At 29.1% G+C, this 16,286-nt stretch overlaps 1 protein-coding gene across 3 annotated transcripts in view; it reads right to left on the bottom strand.

The window, feature by feature from the left end:
* Positions 1-16,286, bottom strand: part of LOC135132665 (extracellular serine/threonine protein CG31145) — a 431,251-nt gene that overhangs the window by 69,035 nt on the left and 345,930 nt on the right. For all 3 annotated transcript variants that reach the window (XM_064060827.1, XM_064060826.1, XM_064060828.1), the window contains one exon: positions 7,675-7,767. In XM_064060827.1, coding sequence (XP_063916897.1) covers positions 7,675-7,767 — 93 coding nt within the window. The remainder of the gene's footprint in view (positions 1-7,674; positions 7,768-16,286) is intronic.

Raw genomic sequence — 16,286 nt, 5'->3', positions numbered from 1 at the left:
TTGTGACATTTTCATTGGATAGTTTATAATGTCATAACTACAATAGACCGCCTCTAAAGGAAATTAATTTTTCTTGTTACAAAGTTCTTTTTATAGAATTGTTAATCAAACTGTAATTATTAGAAAGCACAATATCATTAATAAATATTGAAAATGATACAGAGTCTAACGCAGCCTTGCGGTACACCACTCGTTCATATACAAGAGAATAAACGAGAATTAAAGCCAACCTCAAAAAATCGTACAACTTTGGTATTCGACTTTTTTTTCTATTTCTAATAATTAATGAGATATCGAGAAACGCGCACTTAGTGACTCACCCTGTATATCTCGACGAGTTCACTAGAAGACAAGTATGTTAACGGTTTGTCCTCGACCAAGACGTTCGAAAATTTCTATTTGAAAATATATTAATATTTTGAAAGTTGCCAAAAATTTTCAACAAATCTCGAAACGAGGTGATTTAAAAAAAAAAAAACAAAAAATTTTAAAGGTCCTTGAGAGCTCAAAAAAAAAATCAAATTGTTTCTCCGGGGGGAGCGATATTGGAAAAATTGAGATTTTGAGAAAAAATCCGTTTCAGAGTGATGTTTTGTAAATATTTATCTCGAAAGTCCGCACATTTCGACTAGTTGATTCAAAAACATAGTTTTCGGAAAATCCGGGTTGAAAATATATATATATATAATCTGTTACCCTCTTTTACCCATTGGGTGTCGAGGGGGGAGACGCACCGAGCCGCTCAGAGAGGTATGGCGATCTTGGCCACCCATCCACAAAGTGACTGCGGACAGCGTTGCTTCATGAGCATTATCGCTGTGCCGCGCTAGGGGCTATCTGAGCCGTACTGCTCCCATGGGTTGAAAATATATATGTTTTTAAATACATAGTTTTTGAACTTTTTGAAAAGTTACCAAAAATCCTCAAAAACCTAAAATATAGATCTCGACGAACTAATTCGAAATCATAAGTGTTAATCGTGGGTTCTGTGTAAAATTTTCGAAAAACGCTGCCTGAAAATGTAATTTCCCGAAACTTCGAACAAACGGATAAAATCATTAAACAATTGCCTAAAGGATCTCCAAAATTTCTGGGAAATACATTTTGATCAGCTGATTCGAAAAACAATTGTTAACGGTCCTTGAAAAAAAATGGCTTCGAAAATGAAATTTTTTAAATATCTCCAAATCTCGAAAAAAGGTTAAACATTCTAGGGGAGTTTTTGCCAAAAATTCTCAAAAAATAATGCATATTATAGATCTCGACTAACTTATTCAAAAAACATAATTGTTATTGGTCCCTGACTAAGATTTTCGACAAATTTAGTTTGAAAATGTTTTTAAAAGTCAAGTAATGGGGAATATTGAAGAAAAAAATGAAATTGTCTAAAAACTCATACCGGGTTTTGAACAATGTATGGTTTTTGACAGTTTCCAAAAATTTTCAGAAAATCTGGGATATAGATCTCGACGAACTGATTTGAAAACAGAAAGTGTTAACGGTGGGTTCTGTGTTAAAATTTTCGAAAAATGTGGTTCGATTTTTAAATTTCCCAAAATTTCGAAAAAACGCAAAAAAAACTCGTTGAAAAATTGATATTTATGAATAATCGCCTACACGTCCTCAAAAAATTCTGAGAAATACATTTCGACCAGCTGATTCGAAAAACATCAACTGTTAACGGTCCTCGAAAAGATTTTCGAAAAAATCGGTTGAAAATGGAATTTTTTAAATATCTCGAAATCTCGAAAGGTCAAAAATTTTACGGGGGTTTCAAAAAACTGAGTTTTTGAAAGTAGCCAACTATCCTCAAAAAATGTGGTATATAGATCTCGACTAGCTGATTTCAAAAATATAAATCGTTGATGGTCCCTGACTAAGATTTTTCAAAAATGAGGTTTAAAAACATTTTTTTTTAAATCTCAAAAACACAAACCTTTAAAGTTTCCCAACCTAGATGTTTGAAAAATTCGGCTTGAACATTAATTTTTTAAAAATTTGCAAACCTCCACAGACGATCAACAAAGACTGGGGGTTTTGAGATTTGCCAGAAATACTCAAAAAATTCCAGAAAATAGATCTCAACGTACTGATTCGAAAAACGTAAATTGTTATTGGTTCCTGACCAAGATTTTCGAAAAATTAAGTATAAAAATTATTTTTTTTAATTTCCCGCAATTTTGAAAAAACGGACAAAAAATCCGTTAAAAAATTGTAATTTTTGAAAAATTGCCTGAATGTCCTCCAAAAATTCTGGGAAATCATTTCGACCACTCGATTCGAAAAACTTTGTTGTCCTCGAAAAAGATTTTCGAAAAATTCGGTTCCAAGTCTCGAAAAAAAATCAAACAATTTATACGGGGATATTGAAAAAATGACATTTTAAAAATTCTCAAAAAAATAGGGGATATTCAATTCATCTCCAAGATCTTATTCGAAAATCTCGGTTTAAAAATACCAGGTGTTTCTTTTATTTTAGTACAACCTCTGTAATTTTTTTATTTTTAAAGATAAACATGGTTTTTTGAGCAAATTTGTATCGTTTTAAAAGATCACTTATGTGAATAAATGACATTTTGAAGCTAATGAAATGAATTTTTCGTCTATTTTATTGAATAACATTTTAAGTATTGATTTTAATGAATATTGGTTGCTTTTGATTTTTTCAAAAAATCAGTCTTTTCATTTATGAAAAATATACCCAATGTTCCACAAAAAAAATAAAGTTGACATCATTTCCGGTTTTACCGAAAAAGAACTACAGGTTTACCTGACTAAAATAAAAAAGTTACAGGGGTTGTATCAAATAAAAGAAACACCCTGTATACACTTTTTTAATACATAACCCAAAATTTCGAAAGAAGTCATAAAATTTATATCAGGGGTTTTGAAAAATTGAAGTTTTTGAAAGTTCCCAAAAATCCTTAAAAAATTCTGGTATATAGATCTCGACGAGCTGATGCGAAAGCATAACTAATATTAAAAAAAATCGGTCTAATCATGATTTTTTTCAACTATCTTGAAAGCTCAAAAAAGACAAGCAATTTATACCGGGTTATTGAAAAAATGACATTTCAAAAACCCCAAAAATGTGCGATATACATACATATCTCAACAAGCTGATTCGAAAACATGAATTTTCAAAAACTCGGTGTGAAAGTATTTTTTTAACACGTCGAAATCTCAAAAAAGTAAAAAGTTAGTACCGTAGATTTTGAAAAATTCAAGTTTTTAAAAGTTGACAAAAATCCCCAAATAATTTAAGTTCAGGGATATAGATCTTGACGAACTGAATTGAAAACATAAATTGTTAATGATCCCTGACCAAGATTTTGGAAAAATTCGGCCTGATTTTTTTTAATAGGTTAAAATACAAAAAAAAAACGGTAAAAAAATTCATACTTTTTAAAAGTTGCTTAAAAGTCCTCTAAAAACTCTGGGAAATATATTTGGACCAGATGAATCGAAAAACAAATGGCAACGTTCCCTGAATAAGATTTTGGAAAAATTCGGTTCGAAAATGAAACTTTTTAATACAACACGAAACCTCGAAAAACGGTGTGAATTGTGAAAAATTTTCCAAAAATCTTCAAAAATTTGGACAAATTAATTTGAAAAACATAAATTTTTGATTTCCCGAGCAAGATTAGTGAAAAATTCGGCTTGAAAATAGAAATTTTAAAAAATCTCAAAAAAGTTTTGCAAGATTGAGAACTTTGAGAGCTGCCAAAAATCCTCAAAAATTTCGGAGATATAAATTTTGACGCACTGTTCGGAAAACACGAATTGTTAATGGTTCCTGACCAAGATTTTCGAAAAAATCGGTTTGAAAATGATTTTTTTAATATCTCTAAATCTCTAAATTGTCAAAAAATTCATTGAAAGGTTCAGATTTTTGAAAAGTTGCCTCAAAGTCCTTTAAAAATTTTGAGAAATATATTTCCACCAGCTGATTCGAAAAAAAAGATTGTTAATGCTCCCCGAACAAGATTTTCAAAAATAAAATGTTTTAAATGTATCTCGAAATCTTGAAAAATGGTGAAAAAATTGTGAAATATAGACTTGGACAAACTAATTTGAAAAGATAAATTATTAATTTCCTAACCAAGATTTTTGAAAAATTCAACTTGAAAATGATTTTTTTAAAACTCTCTAAAACTTGAAAGAAGGGTTTTGCAAGATTGAAAGTTTAGAGAGTTGCCAAAAATCCCCAAAAAAATCGGGGATATAAATCTCGACGTACTGATTCAAAAAACAGGAATTGTTATGGTTCCTGACCAAGATTTTCGAAACATTTGGTTTGAAAATGTTTTTTTAATATCTCGAAATCTTGAAATTGTCAAAAAGTTCACTGAAAGTTTCATATTTTTGAAAAGTTGCCCAAAATTCCTCTAAAAAATCTAGGAAATATATTTCGACCCGCTGATTCGAAAAACAAATTCGTAACGGTCCCCGAACAAGATTTTCGAAAATGAAATGTTTTAAATATCACGAAATCTCGAAAAACGGTGAAAAAATTGTGAAAAACATATGTTTTTAATTTCCCGACCAAGATTTTAGAAAAATTCAGCTTGAAAACGCAATTTTTTAAAAAATCTCTAGAGCTCGAAAGAAGATCAAAAGATTCATACCGAAAGTTTTGCAAGATTGAGTTTCGACTTTCCAAAAATCCTCAAAAAAATCGGGAATAGAAATCTCGCCGTTCTGATTCGAAAATGAAATGTTCTAAATACTCGTATCTCGAAATCTTGAAAAACGGTGAAAAATTGTGAAAAGTTGCCTAAAAATTATCAAAAACTTCAGACAAACTAATTTGAAAAACATAATTTTTAATATTCTCCGACCAAGATTTTTGAAAAATTCGGCTTGAAATTTTTTTTTACATCTTTCAAGATTGAGAGTTGATCGTTGCCAATAATCCTCAAAAAACTCGGGAATATAAATCTCGACGTCCTGATTCGAAAATCATAAATAGTCAATGAGACCAAACTGACCAAGATTTTCGAAAAATTCGGTTTGAAAATAATTTTTTTAAATCACTCGAAATCTCGAAAAAGCTCAAAAAATTCATTGAAAAATTAATAAAAATGTGGGTAATACATTTCGACGAGCTGATTTGAAAAATATTACGTGTTAATGGTAACGGATCAAGATTTTCCAAAAATTCGGTTTGAAATTGTTTTTTTAATATGTCAAAAGCTCGATAAAAGTCATACAATTCATGTGGGGAGGTATCGAAAGTTTGAGACTTTAGAATCCCTCAAAAAAATTCTGGGATATGTGTCCCAGTTAAAACTCCACGCTCATATATCTTGAGAACTGATAAAGATATTTAAATTAATTATGTAAACTAAATTGTTAAATGTAGTGCTTATTTATGCTTGCAACAAAATTTTTAATTAATAAAACTATATAATCTTCGAAATTTAGAATTTGAAAATTTTGATTTATTACTCCAAACTTTTGGTTTTCCGTTTATAATTTTGACTTTTTCTTTTAGTGTTGGGATAGTTCAACCCTTTGACGAATTAAGATTTCTTTGTATAATTTTGCGATTTCGACTTTGTTAAACCAAAATTTAAACTGTTTATTTCGAAATTTAACCACCTGTCAAAATTTTGCTGTGTTTTTTGTCTCTCTTTTGAAATTTCGATTCATTATCTCGAAGTTTTTAGTATGATCAATTCGAAGTGTCAACATGCCATCTTGATTTTTTTTTAATTAAGTGAAAATTTTGACTTACGATTTCCAAATTTCTCAAAGTTTGGTTTATTTTATAATTACCCGCTCCAAATTTTTGGAGATTCGAATCTCATCAGATCGAAGCTTTATTTTTTAATATTTCGTGTTATTTTTTTTATTTTGACTTAAATATTGACAAGTTCACTTGAAATTTATACATTTTATACTAAAATTTCAATTTAGTTGATTAGAAAATTTTGACATTTTCATTTCTTTAACTCGAAATTTAGAATTTGAAAATTTTGATTTATTACTTCAAACTTTTGGTTTTCCGTTTATAATTTTGACTTTTTCTTTTTGTGTTGGGATAGTTCAACTCTTTGACGAATTAAGATTTCTTTCTATAATTTTGCTATTTCGACTTTGTTAAGCCAAAATTTAATCTGTTTATTTCGAAATTTAACTAACTGTTTAAACTTGTGATTTAATTCTTCGCTGTTTCTTGTTCCTATTTTGAAATTTCAATTTATTATCTCGAAGTTTTAGTATGATTAATTCGGAGAGTCAACTTACTATGTTGATTTTTTTTTAATTGTGTCAAAATTTTCCTAATGATTTCCAAATTTCCCAAAGTTTAATTTGCTTTAGAACTATCCAGTCTGCAGTTTTTTCACAAATTCGAGTTTGATTAGATCGAATTTTTTTTTTAATATTTCGTATTATTTTTTTAGAAATTTTGACGTAAGTAAGTCTTGACATTTTGACTCACAAGTGCACTTGCAAATTATATACTTTACACTAAAATTTCGATTTAGTTCGAAATTTTGACGTTTTTATTTCGTTAATTCTAAATTTATAAATTGAAAATTTTCATTTATTCATTCAGACTTTTGATTTCCTAGTTTTTACTTTGATTTTTTCATTTAGTGTTGTGTACTTCAACCCTTTGACATTTTAAGATTTCTACAATGTCGCGATTTCGTTTTTGTTAAAATAAAATTTAAAATTTTGATTTAATTTTTCGCTGTTTTTTTTTGTCTGTATTTTAAAATTTCAATTTATTATCTCTCAAGTTTTAATATGATTAATTCGAAGTGTGAACATACTATGTTGAATTTTTTTTTATTGAAATCAAAATTTTGCTTAAGATTTCCACATTTCCCAAAATTTTGTTTATCTTACAACTATCCACTCTGTATTTTTTTACAATTTCGAGTTTGATTAGTCGAAGTTTTATTTTTTAATATTTCGTGTTATTTTCTTGAAATTATGACTTAAATCTTGACATTTTGATTCACTAGTTTAGTTATCATCGACATGCTAAATTCTTTCCAAGGATGACTCGATCACAAATTATGTTGCTCGCCCGATATAAAGTAAAGGTTTAGCGAGACACACGAAGCTGGTTTAGCTTCCTAGATTTAATTAAATGATGTGTTCTGGTTTCTGAAAATACCTTAATTAATTTGCCGACATTCTGCGTCATAACTACTAACAATATCTTGTTTCACAGGACCCACAGGACCCTTGTGCCTACGACATCGATTTTTTCCACAATTGAAGTCCCTAATCCCTGCTGATGAAATTAAACGTATAATCCAGACTTTGTGCACAAACGTCACTTCATAAAAATAACCGAATTATAGATAAAAAAAAAACCTTCCCCGTCGCCTTATTTCCAAACTTCCCCGCTTTCAAAGGTAGAGATTTTACAATTTACCTCCGCGTATAAATCCCTCGCAACAAAAAAAATCACTCGGCCCATTCTAAATCATCCGCGGCTTTCAATAGCACGCCCCCCATGAATCAGCCGCCCCCGGCCGCCGCCCCCGCCTTAATAAACATCAATCGCCGGCCATCATCCCCAAAGACCGCCGAAATACCTCGAAATCATCTCCACACGTGCGTACCTTCCGCGCCGGCCGATCCGATTACAAGCCGGCGGGTTTTAACTCCTCTTTGAAAAATCAAAAGTTACGTATAAATTCGTACCTGTCCAAGTGGAAGGCGGCAATCTCCGCATTGTGGCGTTCGAAGTCCGTGAAGTAGAAGTGATTGGGAAGGGTCTGCTGCTCCCTGGGGAACCTACAACAAAAACACACAGTCAGAGACCCCGTGTCACGTTTAAGCGGCGCGTGCAGGGCGTGGAGGAAGCCACAAGTGAATAAACAAGGCTTCTCGTGATAGACCGCCGCATAGATTTGCCTGATTACGTTTGTACCGATAACGAAAGAATAAGGTGGATGGAGGCGGCGTTGCGGGAATGCGAAAGCGGAAGGGGCGGAGGTGGGCGCGAAAACGGGAGGAATTGCGAACGTGGAGGCAATGATTGCAAATCTTTGAGAAAAATTTTTGGTTTTTGTACAATTTTAATCAAATTGGTTGTTTTTGTTCAGGGGCGGGTGACTTAAAGGCGGCTTTGGATACAATGGGACGAACACAATGAGGGGCTGCGGACGAGGTCTCGAAATAGCAAATCGGGCAAAACGAGTAGTGAAAAGCATGTACAAGACGGTAATTGGGAAAGTGGAAATGAATGGTGGGAAATTAGGTTACTTCATGATGAATAAGGCGATTAAACAAGGAGATAGTCTTGGCCCACTTCTACTTTTTAACACACTAATGAACAGAGACAAAAACTGGTCGAAGCTTTCTAGAAAAATTATGATTTTTTTTTTAATTTTTGTGTTCTGATAACCCACTATAAAGTAAAAACCAGTAGCGTAAATAACACGTCCGCAGCTTACCGATTTGGGCTTCTCAATTTTTCATTTTTTTTTCTGTTAATTCAGTTTTTCGATTTGCAATTTTTCGAGTTTTCAAATCTAAATTTTACAGGTTCTCAATTTTCCAACTTTTGCATTTTTCAATTTTTCCTTTATTCAGTGTATATTTTTTCGTTTCTTCAATCATATTTTTTCAAATTCATTCCTTCACTTTTTTTATTCTTCAATTTTTCGCTTCGGTTTGGTTTTCTTTATTTTTACAATTTTTCGGTTTTTCAATGCCTCCATTTTATAATTCTGTTTTATCAGTTTTTCCATTTTTTTTTTAACTTTTTATAGTTCAAGTATAAAATTCAAGTATTTTTTGTTTCAGATGCCGCGATTTCGTAATTTTTTTTTCGGTTTTAATTTTTTAATTCTTCATTTCTTCAGTTTTTCGATTTACAATCTTTCCAATTTTCCACTTTTGGTTGCTTTAATTTTTAGATTTTTCAATTTTTCGATATACAATTTCTCGAGTTTTCAATTTTTAATTTTTCCATTTTTCGATTCTTCAATTTTTCATTTCTTCAAATTTTCGATTTGCAATTTTTCCTTTCGGTTTTATGTTTTCTCTATTTTTACAATTTTTCCATTTTTCAATGTTCTCATTTTATTTATAATTTTGGGTTTTCAATTTTTCGATTTGCAATTGTTCATTTTTTCTTTTATTTTTATTCAATTTTACAATATGCAACTGTCAAATTGTCATTTAAAATTTTTCAGTTTTTCAATTTTTCATTTTTTCCATTTTTCTATTTGTAATTGTTCGTTTTGATTTTTATTTTCTATATCTTTTCTATTTTTCGATTATTATTCAATGTTTCAATTTTATAATTTTTGTTTTCCCAGTTTTAATTTTTTCAATTCTTCCTTTCTTCAATTTTTCGCTTTGAAATCTTTTCAATTTTGCAATTTTTCATTTCGGTTTTTTTTTTATTTTTACAATTTTTCGTTTTTTCAATATTCCCTTTTTATAATTTTTTGTTTAATCGGTAATTCGTTTCCATAATTTTACGCAACTTTTCATTTTTAAATGTTTTTTGCTTTTTTAACTTTTTGTTTCAATTTAAATTTTTTTTAGTTTTTTGATTTTCCTACTTTCGTTTGAATTTGGATTTAGCAATTTTTTGAGTTTTCTATTTTCCATTTCTTCAACTTTTCGTTTCTTCACATTTTCGATGTGCAAATTTTCGTTTCGGGTTTTTGTTTTCTTTATTGTTTCAATTTTCTTATTTTTTTAATGTTGCGATTTTATGATTTTTTGTTTTACAAATTTCAATTTTTTCAATTCTTCGTTTCATCAATTTTTGAATTGCGAATTTTTCCATTTTTCAATTTTTAGTTTCTTCAAATTTTTGTTTTGCAATTTTTCGTTTAAGTTTTGTGTTTTCTCTACTTTTACAATTTTTCAGTTTTTCAATGTTCCCATGTTTTTATAGTTTTGCTTTCTCAATTTTCCAATTTTTCTTTTTTTTTATTTCTTCAATTTTGCAATATGCTCCAGTTTTCATTTGAAATTTTTGATTTTTTTGATTCTGAAGTTTTTTGTTTCCATTTTAAAAAAGTGCATCTTTTTGATTTTTCAATTTTACATTTTTCAGGTTTTGGATTTCTAATTTTTCGATTCATCAATGCTTCGATAAAATTTTTTTTTTTTTCAATTTTTATTTTTTCAGTTTTTCGTTTCTTCATCTTTACGATTCGAAATTTTTCTATTTTTTATTTTTTCGGTTCTTCAATTTTCAGATTTTGTAATTTTTATATTCTTTAATTTTTAATTTCTTCAAATTTTCGTTTCGGTTTTTTGTTTTCTTCATATTTACAATGTTTTTATTTCTCAATATTCCCATTTTGTAATTTTTAGCTTTCCCAATTTTGGTTTTTTCGATTCTTCGTGTCTTCAATTTTTCGAATTGCAAACTTTTCAATTTTTCATTTTGTAACTACAAATTAGTTTTTTCAACTTTTAATTTTTCATTTATTCGTTTCTTCAATTTTTCAATTTGCAATTTTTCGTTTCAGTTTTGTGTTCTTTAATTTTTTTTAAATTTTTCATTTTTTCTTCAATTGTACAATATGCAATTGTCAGGTTTTTATTTCAAATTTCTAATTCCTTTGATTTTTGGACCTTTAGTTTCCATTTTAAAATTTTTCAGTTTTTCGATTATTCAGTTTTCCATTTCTTCCATTTTTCTATGTATTTGTAATTTTCGGTTTTTTATTTTCTTTATCTTTTCAATTTTTCGATTATTCTTCAATGTTTAGATTTTATAATTTTTTGTTTTCCAATTTTAATTTTTTCAATTCTTCCTTTCTTCAATTTTTCGCTTTGAAATCTTTTCAATCTTCCATTATGCACTTCAATTTTTGAGTATTGCAATTTTTCGTTTCAGTTTTGTGTTGTTTTTATTTTTATAATTTTTCGTTTTTCCAATGTTCCTATTTTACAATTTTTGTTTTATCAGTTTTACCACATGCAACTCTTCATTTTTAGATGTTTTTCGATTTTCCTATTTTCCTTTGAATTTTTAGATTTAGCAATTTTTTCAGTTTCCATTTTCCATTTCTTCAACTTTTCATTTCTTAAAATTTTCGATTTGCAAGTTTTCGTTTCGGGTTTTTGTTTTCTTTATTTTTTCAATTTTCTTATTTTTTAATGTTCCGATTTTGTTTTTTTTTGTTTTACAAATTTCAATTTTTTCAATTCTTCGTTTCTTCAATTTTTCGAATTACAAATTTTTCCAATTTTCAATTTTTAGTATCTTTAAATTTTTGTTTCGTAATTTTTCGTTTCAGTTTTTGTTTTCTCTACTTTTATAATTTTTCGGTTTTTCAATGTTCTCAAGTTTTTATAGTTTTGCTTTCTCCATTTTCAATTTTTCTTCTTTTTCGTTTCTTCAATTTTATAATATGTTCCAGTTTTCATTTGAAATTTTTGATTTTTTTTGATTTTCAACTTTTATGTTTCCATTTTAAAATTGTTTAGTTTTTCGATTTTTCAATTTTTCATTTCTTCAGGTTTTCAATTTCTAATTTTTCGATTTTCAATTTTTCGTTTCGGATATTTGTTTGCTTTACTTTTACAATTTTTCAATTCTTCATTGTTTCGATAATATAATTTTTTGTTTTTTCAATTTTTATTTTTTTTGGTTCTTCAATTTATAGATTTTGCAATTTTTCATTTCTTCACATTTTCGATTTGCAATTTTTCGTTTCGGCTTTTGTTTTCTTTATTTTAATAATTTTTTTATTCTTCAATATTCCGATTTTGTAAATTTTATTTTTCAATTTTAATTTTTCAATTATTCATTTCTTCAATTTTTCAAATCGCAAACTTTTCAATTTCTCGAGTTTTCAGTTTTTCAATTCTTAAATTCTTCAATTCTGCATTTCTTCAAATTTTTGTTTTGCAATTTTTCGGTTTTTCAATGTCCCCATGTTTTCATAATTTTGTTTTCTCAATTTTTTGATTCTTCAATGTTTCAATTTTATAATTTTTGTTTCTTTTTTACAACTGTTTTATCTCTCAATGTTTCGATTTTGTAATTTTTTGGGTTCTTCAATTTTCTGATTTGGCAATTTTTCGATATACAATTTTTCTCGAGTATCCAATTTTTAATTTTTCAATTTTTCGATTCTTCAAATTTTTGATTTGCAATTTTTCCTTTCGGTTTTGTGTTTTCTCTATTTTTACAATTTTTGAGTTTTCCAAAGTTTCCATTTTGTTTTTAATTTTTGTTTAACTTTTTGTGATTTTTAAATTTTTCAAAATCTCTTCAAGTTTTCTTTAAAAATTTTTAATTTTTTCGAAATTCGAACTTTTTTATCTTTCAGTTTGAAAATGTTTCGGTTTTCGACTTTCCCACTTTTTGATGTTTGAATTAATTTTTTTCAATTCAATTTTTCATTTCTTGAATTTTTCGTTTCGGATTTTTATTTTCTTCATTTTTCTATTGTTAGGTTATTCAATTTTTCAATTTGCAATTTTTTAGTTTTCGATTTTTCGATTTCTCAACTTTTAGATTTTAATTTTTTTCGATTTTTTAGATTTTCGAGTTTTAATTTCTTAATTTTTCATTTTTTCGAAGGAAAAAAATCGAAAAATTGCAAAACTGAAAAACTGAAAAATCAATAGATTGCAAAATTTAAAAATTGGCCATCAAGAACCTGAAATATTGAAAATCAGAGAAATCTGGAAAATCAGATAATTGGGAAATAAAAAAGCTGCATAATCGAAAAATTCAAAAACTGGAAAATTAAGAAATCGGTAAAATGAAAGACTGAAAATTTGAAAAATGGAATAAAAGAAAAATTACAAAATTAAAAGAAACATTGGAAAATATAAAGGAACAAAAAGATGGAAAACTTGTGATATAAAATAGAGAAAATGAAAACTGAAAAATCGAGATAATTAAAAATAAGAATCAAGAACTGGAAGAATTGAAGAAACAAAAAATTGAAAAATCGGAAAAATGTAAAATTGTAAGTAGAAAAATTGCAAATCGAAATACTGGAGCGACGGAAAATGGAAAAATTTGGAAAAAAATTTGAAGAATTGAAAAAATTAAGTTGAAGACATTGGTTAACAGACATTTCTTTGCCCCTAAAGTACAATACAACAAATTCTATTTTTCGAAAAATTATAAAATAAAGCATACAGTGATAATCCTTTGCATATTTCATAGAGGTAAAATTTTGAAATGACGTCACATATTTTTTTAGAGGGGATAAATGAATAAATTTTGATTAACGAGTTACCATGATTAGGATAACCTCAAAACGTTTGTAAGATATTAAAGTATTCAATTTTTCAATTTCAGTGGGAGACCAATGACTCAATTACCAACTGTAGTTCCTTAGCTTACGCTCAGGAAATAAAAAGTTGGCACCACTATCTACAATCATCTCCTCCCCATTTTATTAATACAATAACCCCTTGGATGAAAGTGTCTCAGCTAAAAAATGCTTGTTACTAAAATTTTGACATCCCTACAAAGCACACTAATAAATCTAAAAGACAAACACACCATCAAAAGCACCCATAATCGAAACCAGTTTATTAAATTGTCCCCTCATCCATCCTCTTTTATCTCCTCGAAAATTATCGTCACGTAAAGACAAACTGGCGCGATTTTTTATCCTCCCCTCGCCCGCTTCCATGAATACCCAACAAACCGCCCCCGAACTAGCCGTAGACCGCAGCCGCCCCCGGCCCCCGCCGCCGGCGTAAATTAAAATAAAAAAGGTCAGCGCGACGCAGGCCATCAGGCCATTCTTTATCTCGCGAGAGTCTGTATTTTTGGCGAGAACATTAGAACACAAGGTGCGATATGGAAATGGCGACTTTGGCACCCCGGACACGTACGCCCTGGCCCGATTCGTTATCTCGGCTCATCCAGTGGCGCACGTCATATTCCGCCGCCACCGTCATCACAAAAACATAATGCCGATCTCCCAGCTCGCGTATAAAAATCACATTTTAAATTACCTAAGGGAGCCGGGGCGTTTTTTCGCGGTTTGGAAGACGCATTAGCGATGGCATTTTCGATCTGGATGGGTGGGAAAACTGCTGTAAACGCAGGGACGGGGCGGAGGGGGCGGTTACGCCCCGCATTAGGATAAATCTGGGAGTTTGGTAAACGAAATGGTGAGTTCGAAAAATTGCTGCAATGGTTATAGTTAGAGAGGAATATCGTCAAGAGCTGAGACGCCATCTTGACGCGATTTGCTAACTGTGTTTATCTTACAACGGCAACATCAACGGCGAACACCAACGTCTCACCAGAGAACATAGAGAAGCGTCATAGTTTAAATTAACATAAATTACATTAACTAGAAAAAATGTCATAATATTTTTAACGACGCGTTTTACTTTCGACAAATTGGCACTAGATTTACCAGAATATTACAAGCTGTTTACTGTTTCCTTCACTTTAATTCAGGTCACATGAATTACAGTTCGTCGTGTGAAAACTTGTTTGATCTACAGACCAGAGCGCAGTCAGGCCAATATCGACTCTAAGCGTTCGGAAACGATTTGATTTATATAAGCCATGATCCTAATCGGTTTCGAACATAATTTCTGCTGTTTCAACTTTCGAATTCTCAGTTTTTCGAAATTTTAGTTTGGGGACTTCTCAGTTTACTCCTTTTTATTTTCCAATTTTTGGATTTTACAATTTCTCAATTTTTCAATTTCTCGGTTTTCAGTTTTTCTTTTCAATTTTACGATTTTTAAATATTTCGCTTTTCAATTTTTGACTTTTATAAACTCTTTATTTGTCGATTTTTCAATTAATTGAATTTTCAGGTTTTTTGGTTTTTAATTTTTCTATTTTTTCAGGTTTCGATTTTTCAGCTTCACTTTTTTGATTTTTCGATTTCTCTATTTTTCGATTCTTTAGATTCTCAGTTTTTGGATATTTCAGTTTTGGGAATTTTCAATTTTTCGATTTGTCAGTTTTTCTTTCATTTTTCAGTTTTTCTATATTTCAGTTTAGGGATTTTTCAATATTTCTGTTCTTCGACTTTTCCATTTTTGACTTCTGGGTTTTTCGATGTGTCGACTTTTTACTTTTTCGATTTTTAACTTTTAGATTTCTCAATTTTTTGGTATTTTAATTTCTCAATATTTTAAATTTTAGATTTTTCGATTTCTCAATTTTTGATTTCAGCTCTTCCATATTTCAATTTTTCAAATGTTTCGATTTCTTAATCTTTCAATTTTTCGAGTTTCCAGTTTTAGATTTTCTGTTTTTCAATTGCCGTTTTTTCAAATTTTCGATTTGTCAATTTTTCAAATTTGACATTTATAAACTGTCAGTCCTCTTCTTCAATTCTTTAATTTTTCGATATTTTAGGTTTTTGATTTTTGATTTTTTTTTTTGTTTTTTTAAGGTTTCAATTTTTCGACTTCACTTTTTGGATTTTTCTATTGCTCAATTTTTCGACTTTTTAGGTTCTCAGTTTTTGGATATTTCAGTTTTCGGATTTTTCAGGTTTTCCAGTTTTCAGTTTTCCGATATTTCAGATTTGGGATTTTTCAATGTTTTAATTTTTCGATTTTTCGATTTTTTGCTTCTGGAGTTTTCGATGTGTCGATTTTTTTATTTTTTCGATTTTTCAATTTTTCGATTTCTTAATCTTTCGATTTTTCGACTTCCCGGTTTTAGATTTTCTGTTTTCAATTGTCGTTTTAAATTTTTCGATATTTCAATGTATTGATTTCCCGATTTAGTTTCCCATTTTTAGTTTTTCCTTCATTTTTCAAATTTTCGATATTTCAGTTATAGGATTTTTCAATATTTCAATTCTTGGACTTTTCGATTTTTGATTCCTGGGTTTTTCGATATGTCGATTTCTTTACTTTTTCGATTTTTCAATTTTCCGATTTTTAAATTTTAGATTTTTTAATTTTTGTAATTTTAGATTTTTGATTTCTCGATTTTTCATTTCAGTTCTTCGATTTTTCAATTTTTCAAGTTTTCGAATTTTTCAAATGTTTCTATTTCTTAATCTTTTGATTTTTCGGCTTCCCGGTTTTAGATTTTCTGTTTTTCAATTGTCATTTTGTCAAATTTTCGATTTTTCAATTTTTGACTTTTATAAACTTTTTATTTGTCGATTTTTCAATTAATTGAATTTTCAGGTTTTTTGGTTTTTCAATTTTTCTACTTTTTCAGGTTTCGATTTTTCAGCTTCACTTTTTTGATTTTTCGATTTCTCAATTTTTCGATTCCTTAGATTCTCAGTTTTTGGATATTTCAGTTTTGAGATTGTTCAATTTTTCGATTCGTCAGTTTTTCTTTCATTTTTCAGTTTTTCGATATTTCAGTT

This window comes from Zophobas morio, unplaced genomic scaffold (genome assembly GCF_036711695.1).
Source record: "Zophobas morio isolate AGI-343-1 ecotype UQ-CSIRO unplaced genomic scaffold, CSIRO_AGI_Zmor_V1 ptg000021l, whole genome shotgun sequence".
Taxonomy (NCBI): domain Eukaryota; kingdom Metazoa; phylum Arthropoda; class Insecta; order Coleoptera; family Tenebrionidae; genus Zophobas; species Zophobas morio.
Note: the sequence above shows the minus strand (reverse complement) of the source record. Positions and strands in the feature narration are given on the sequence as shown.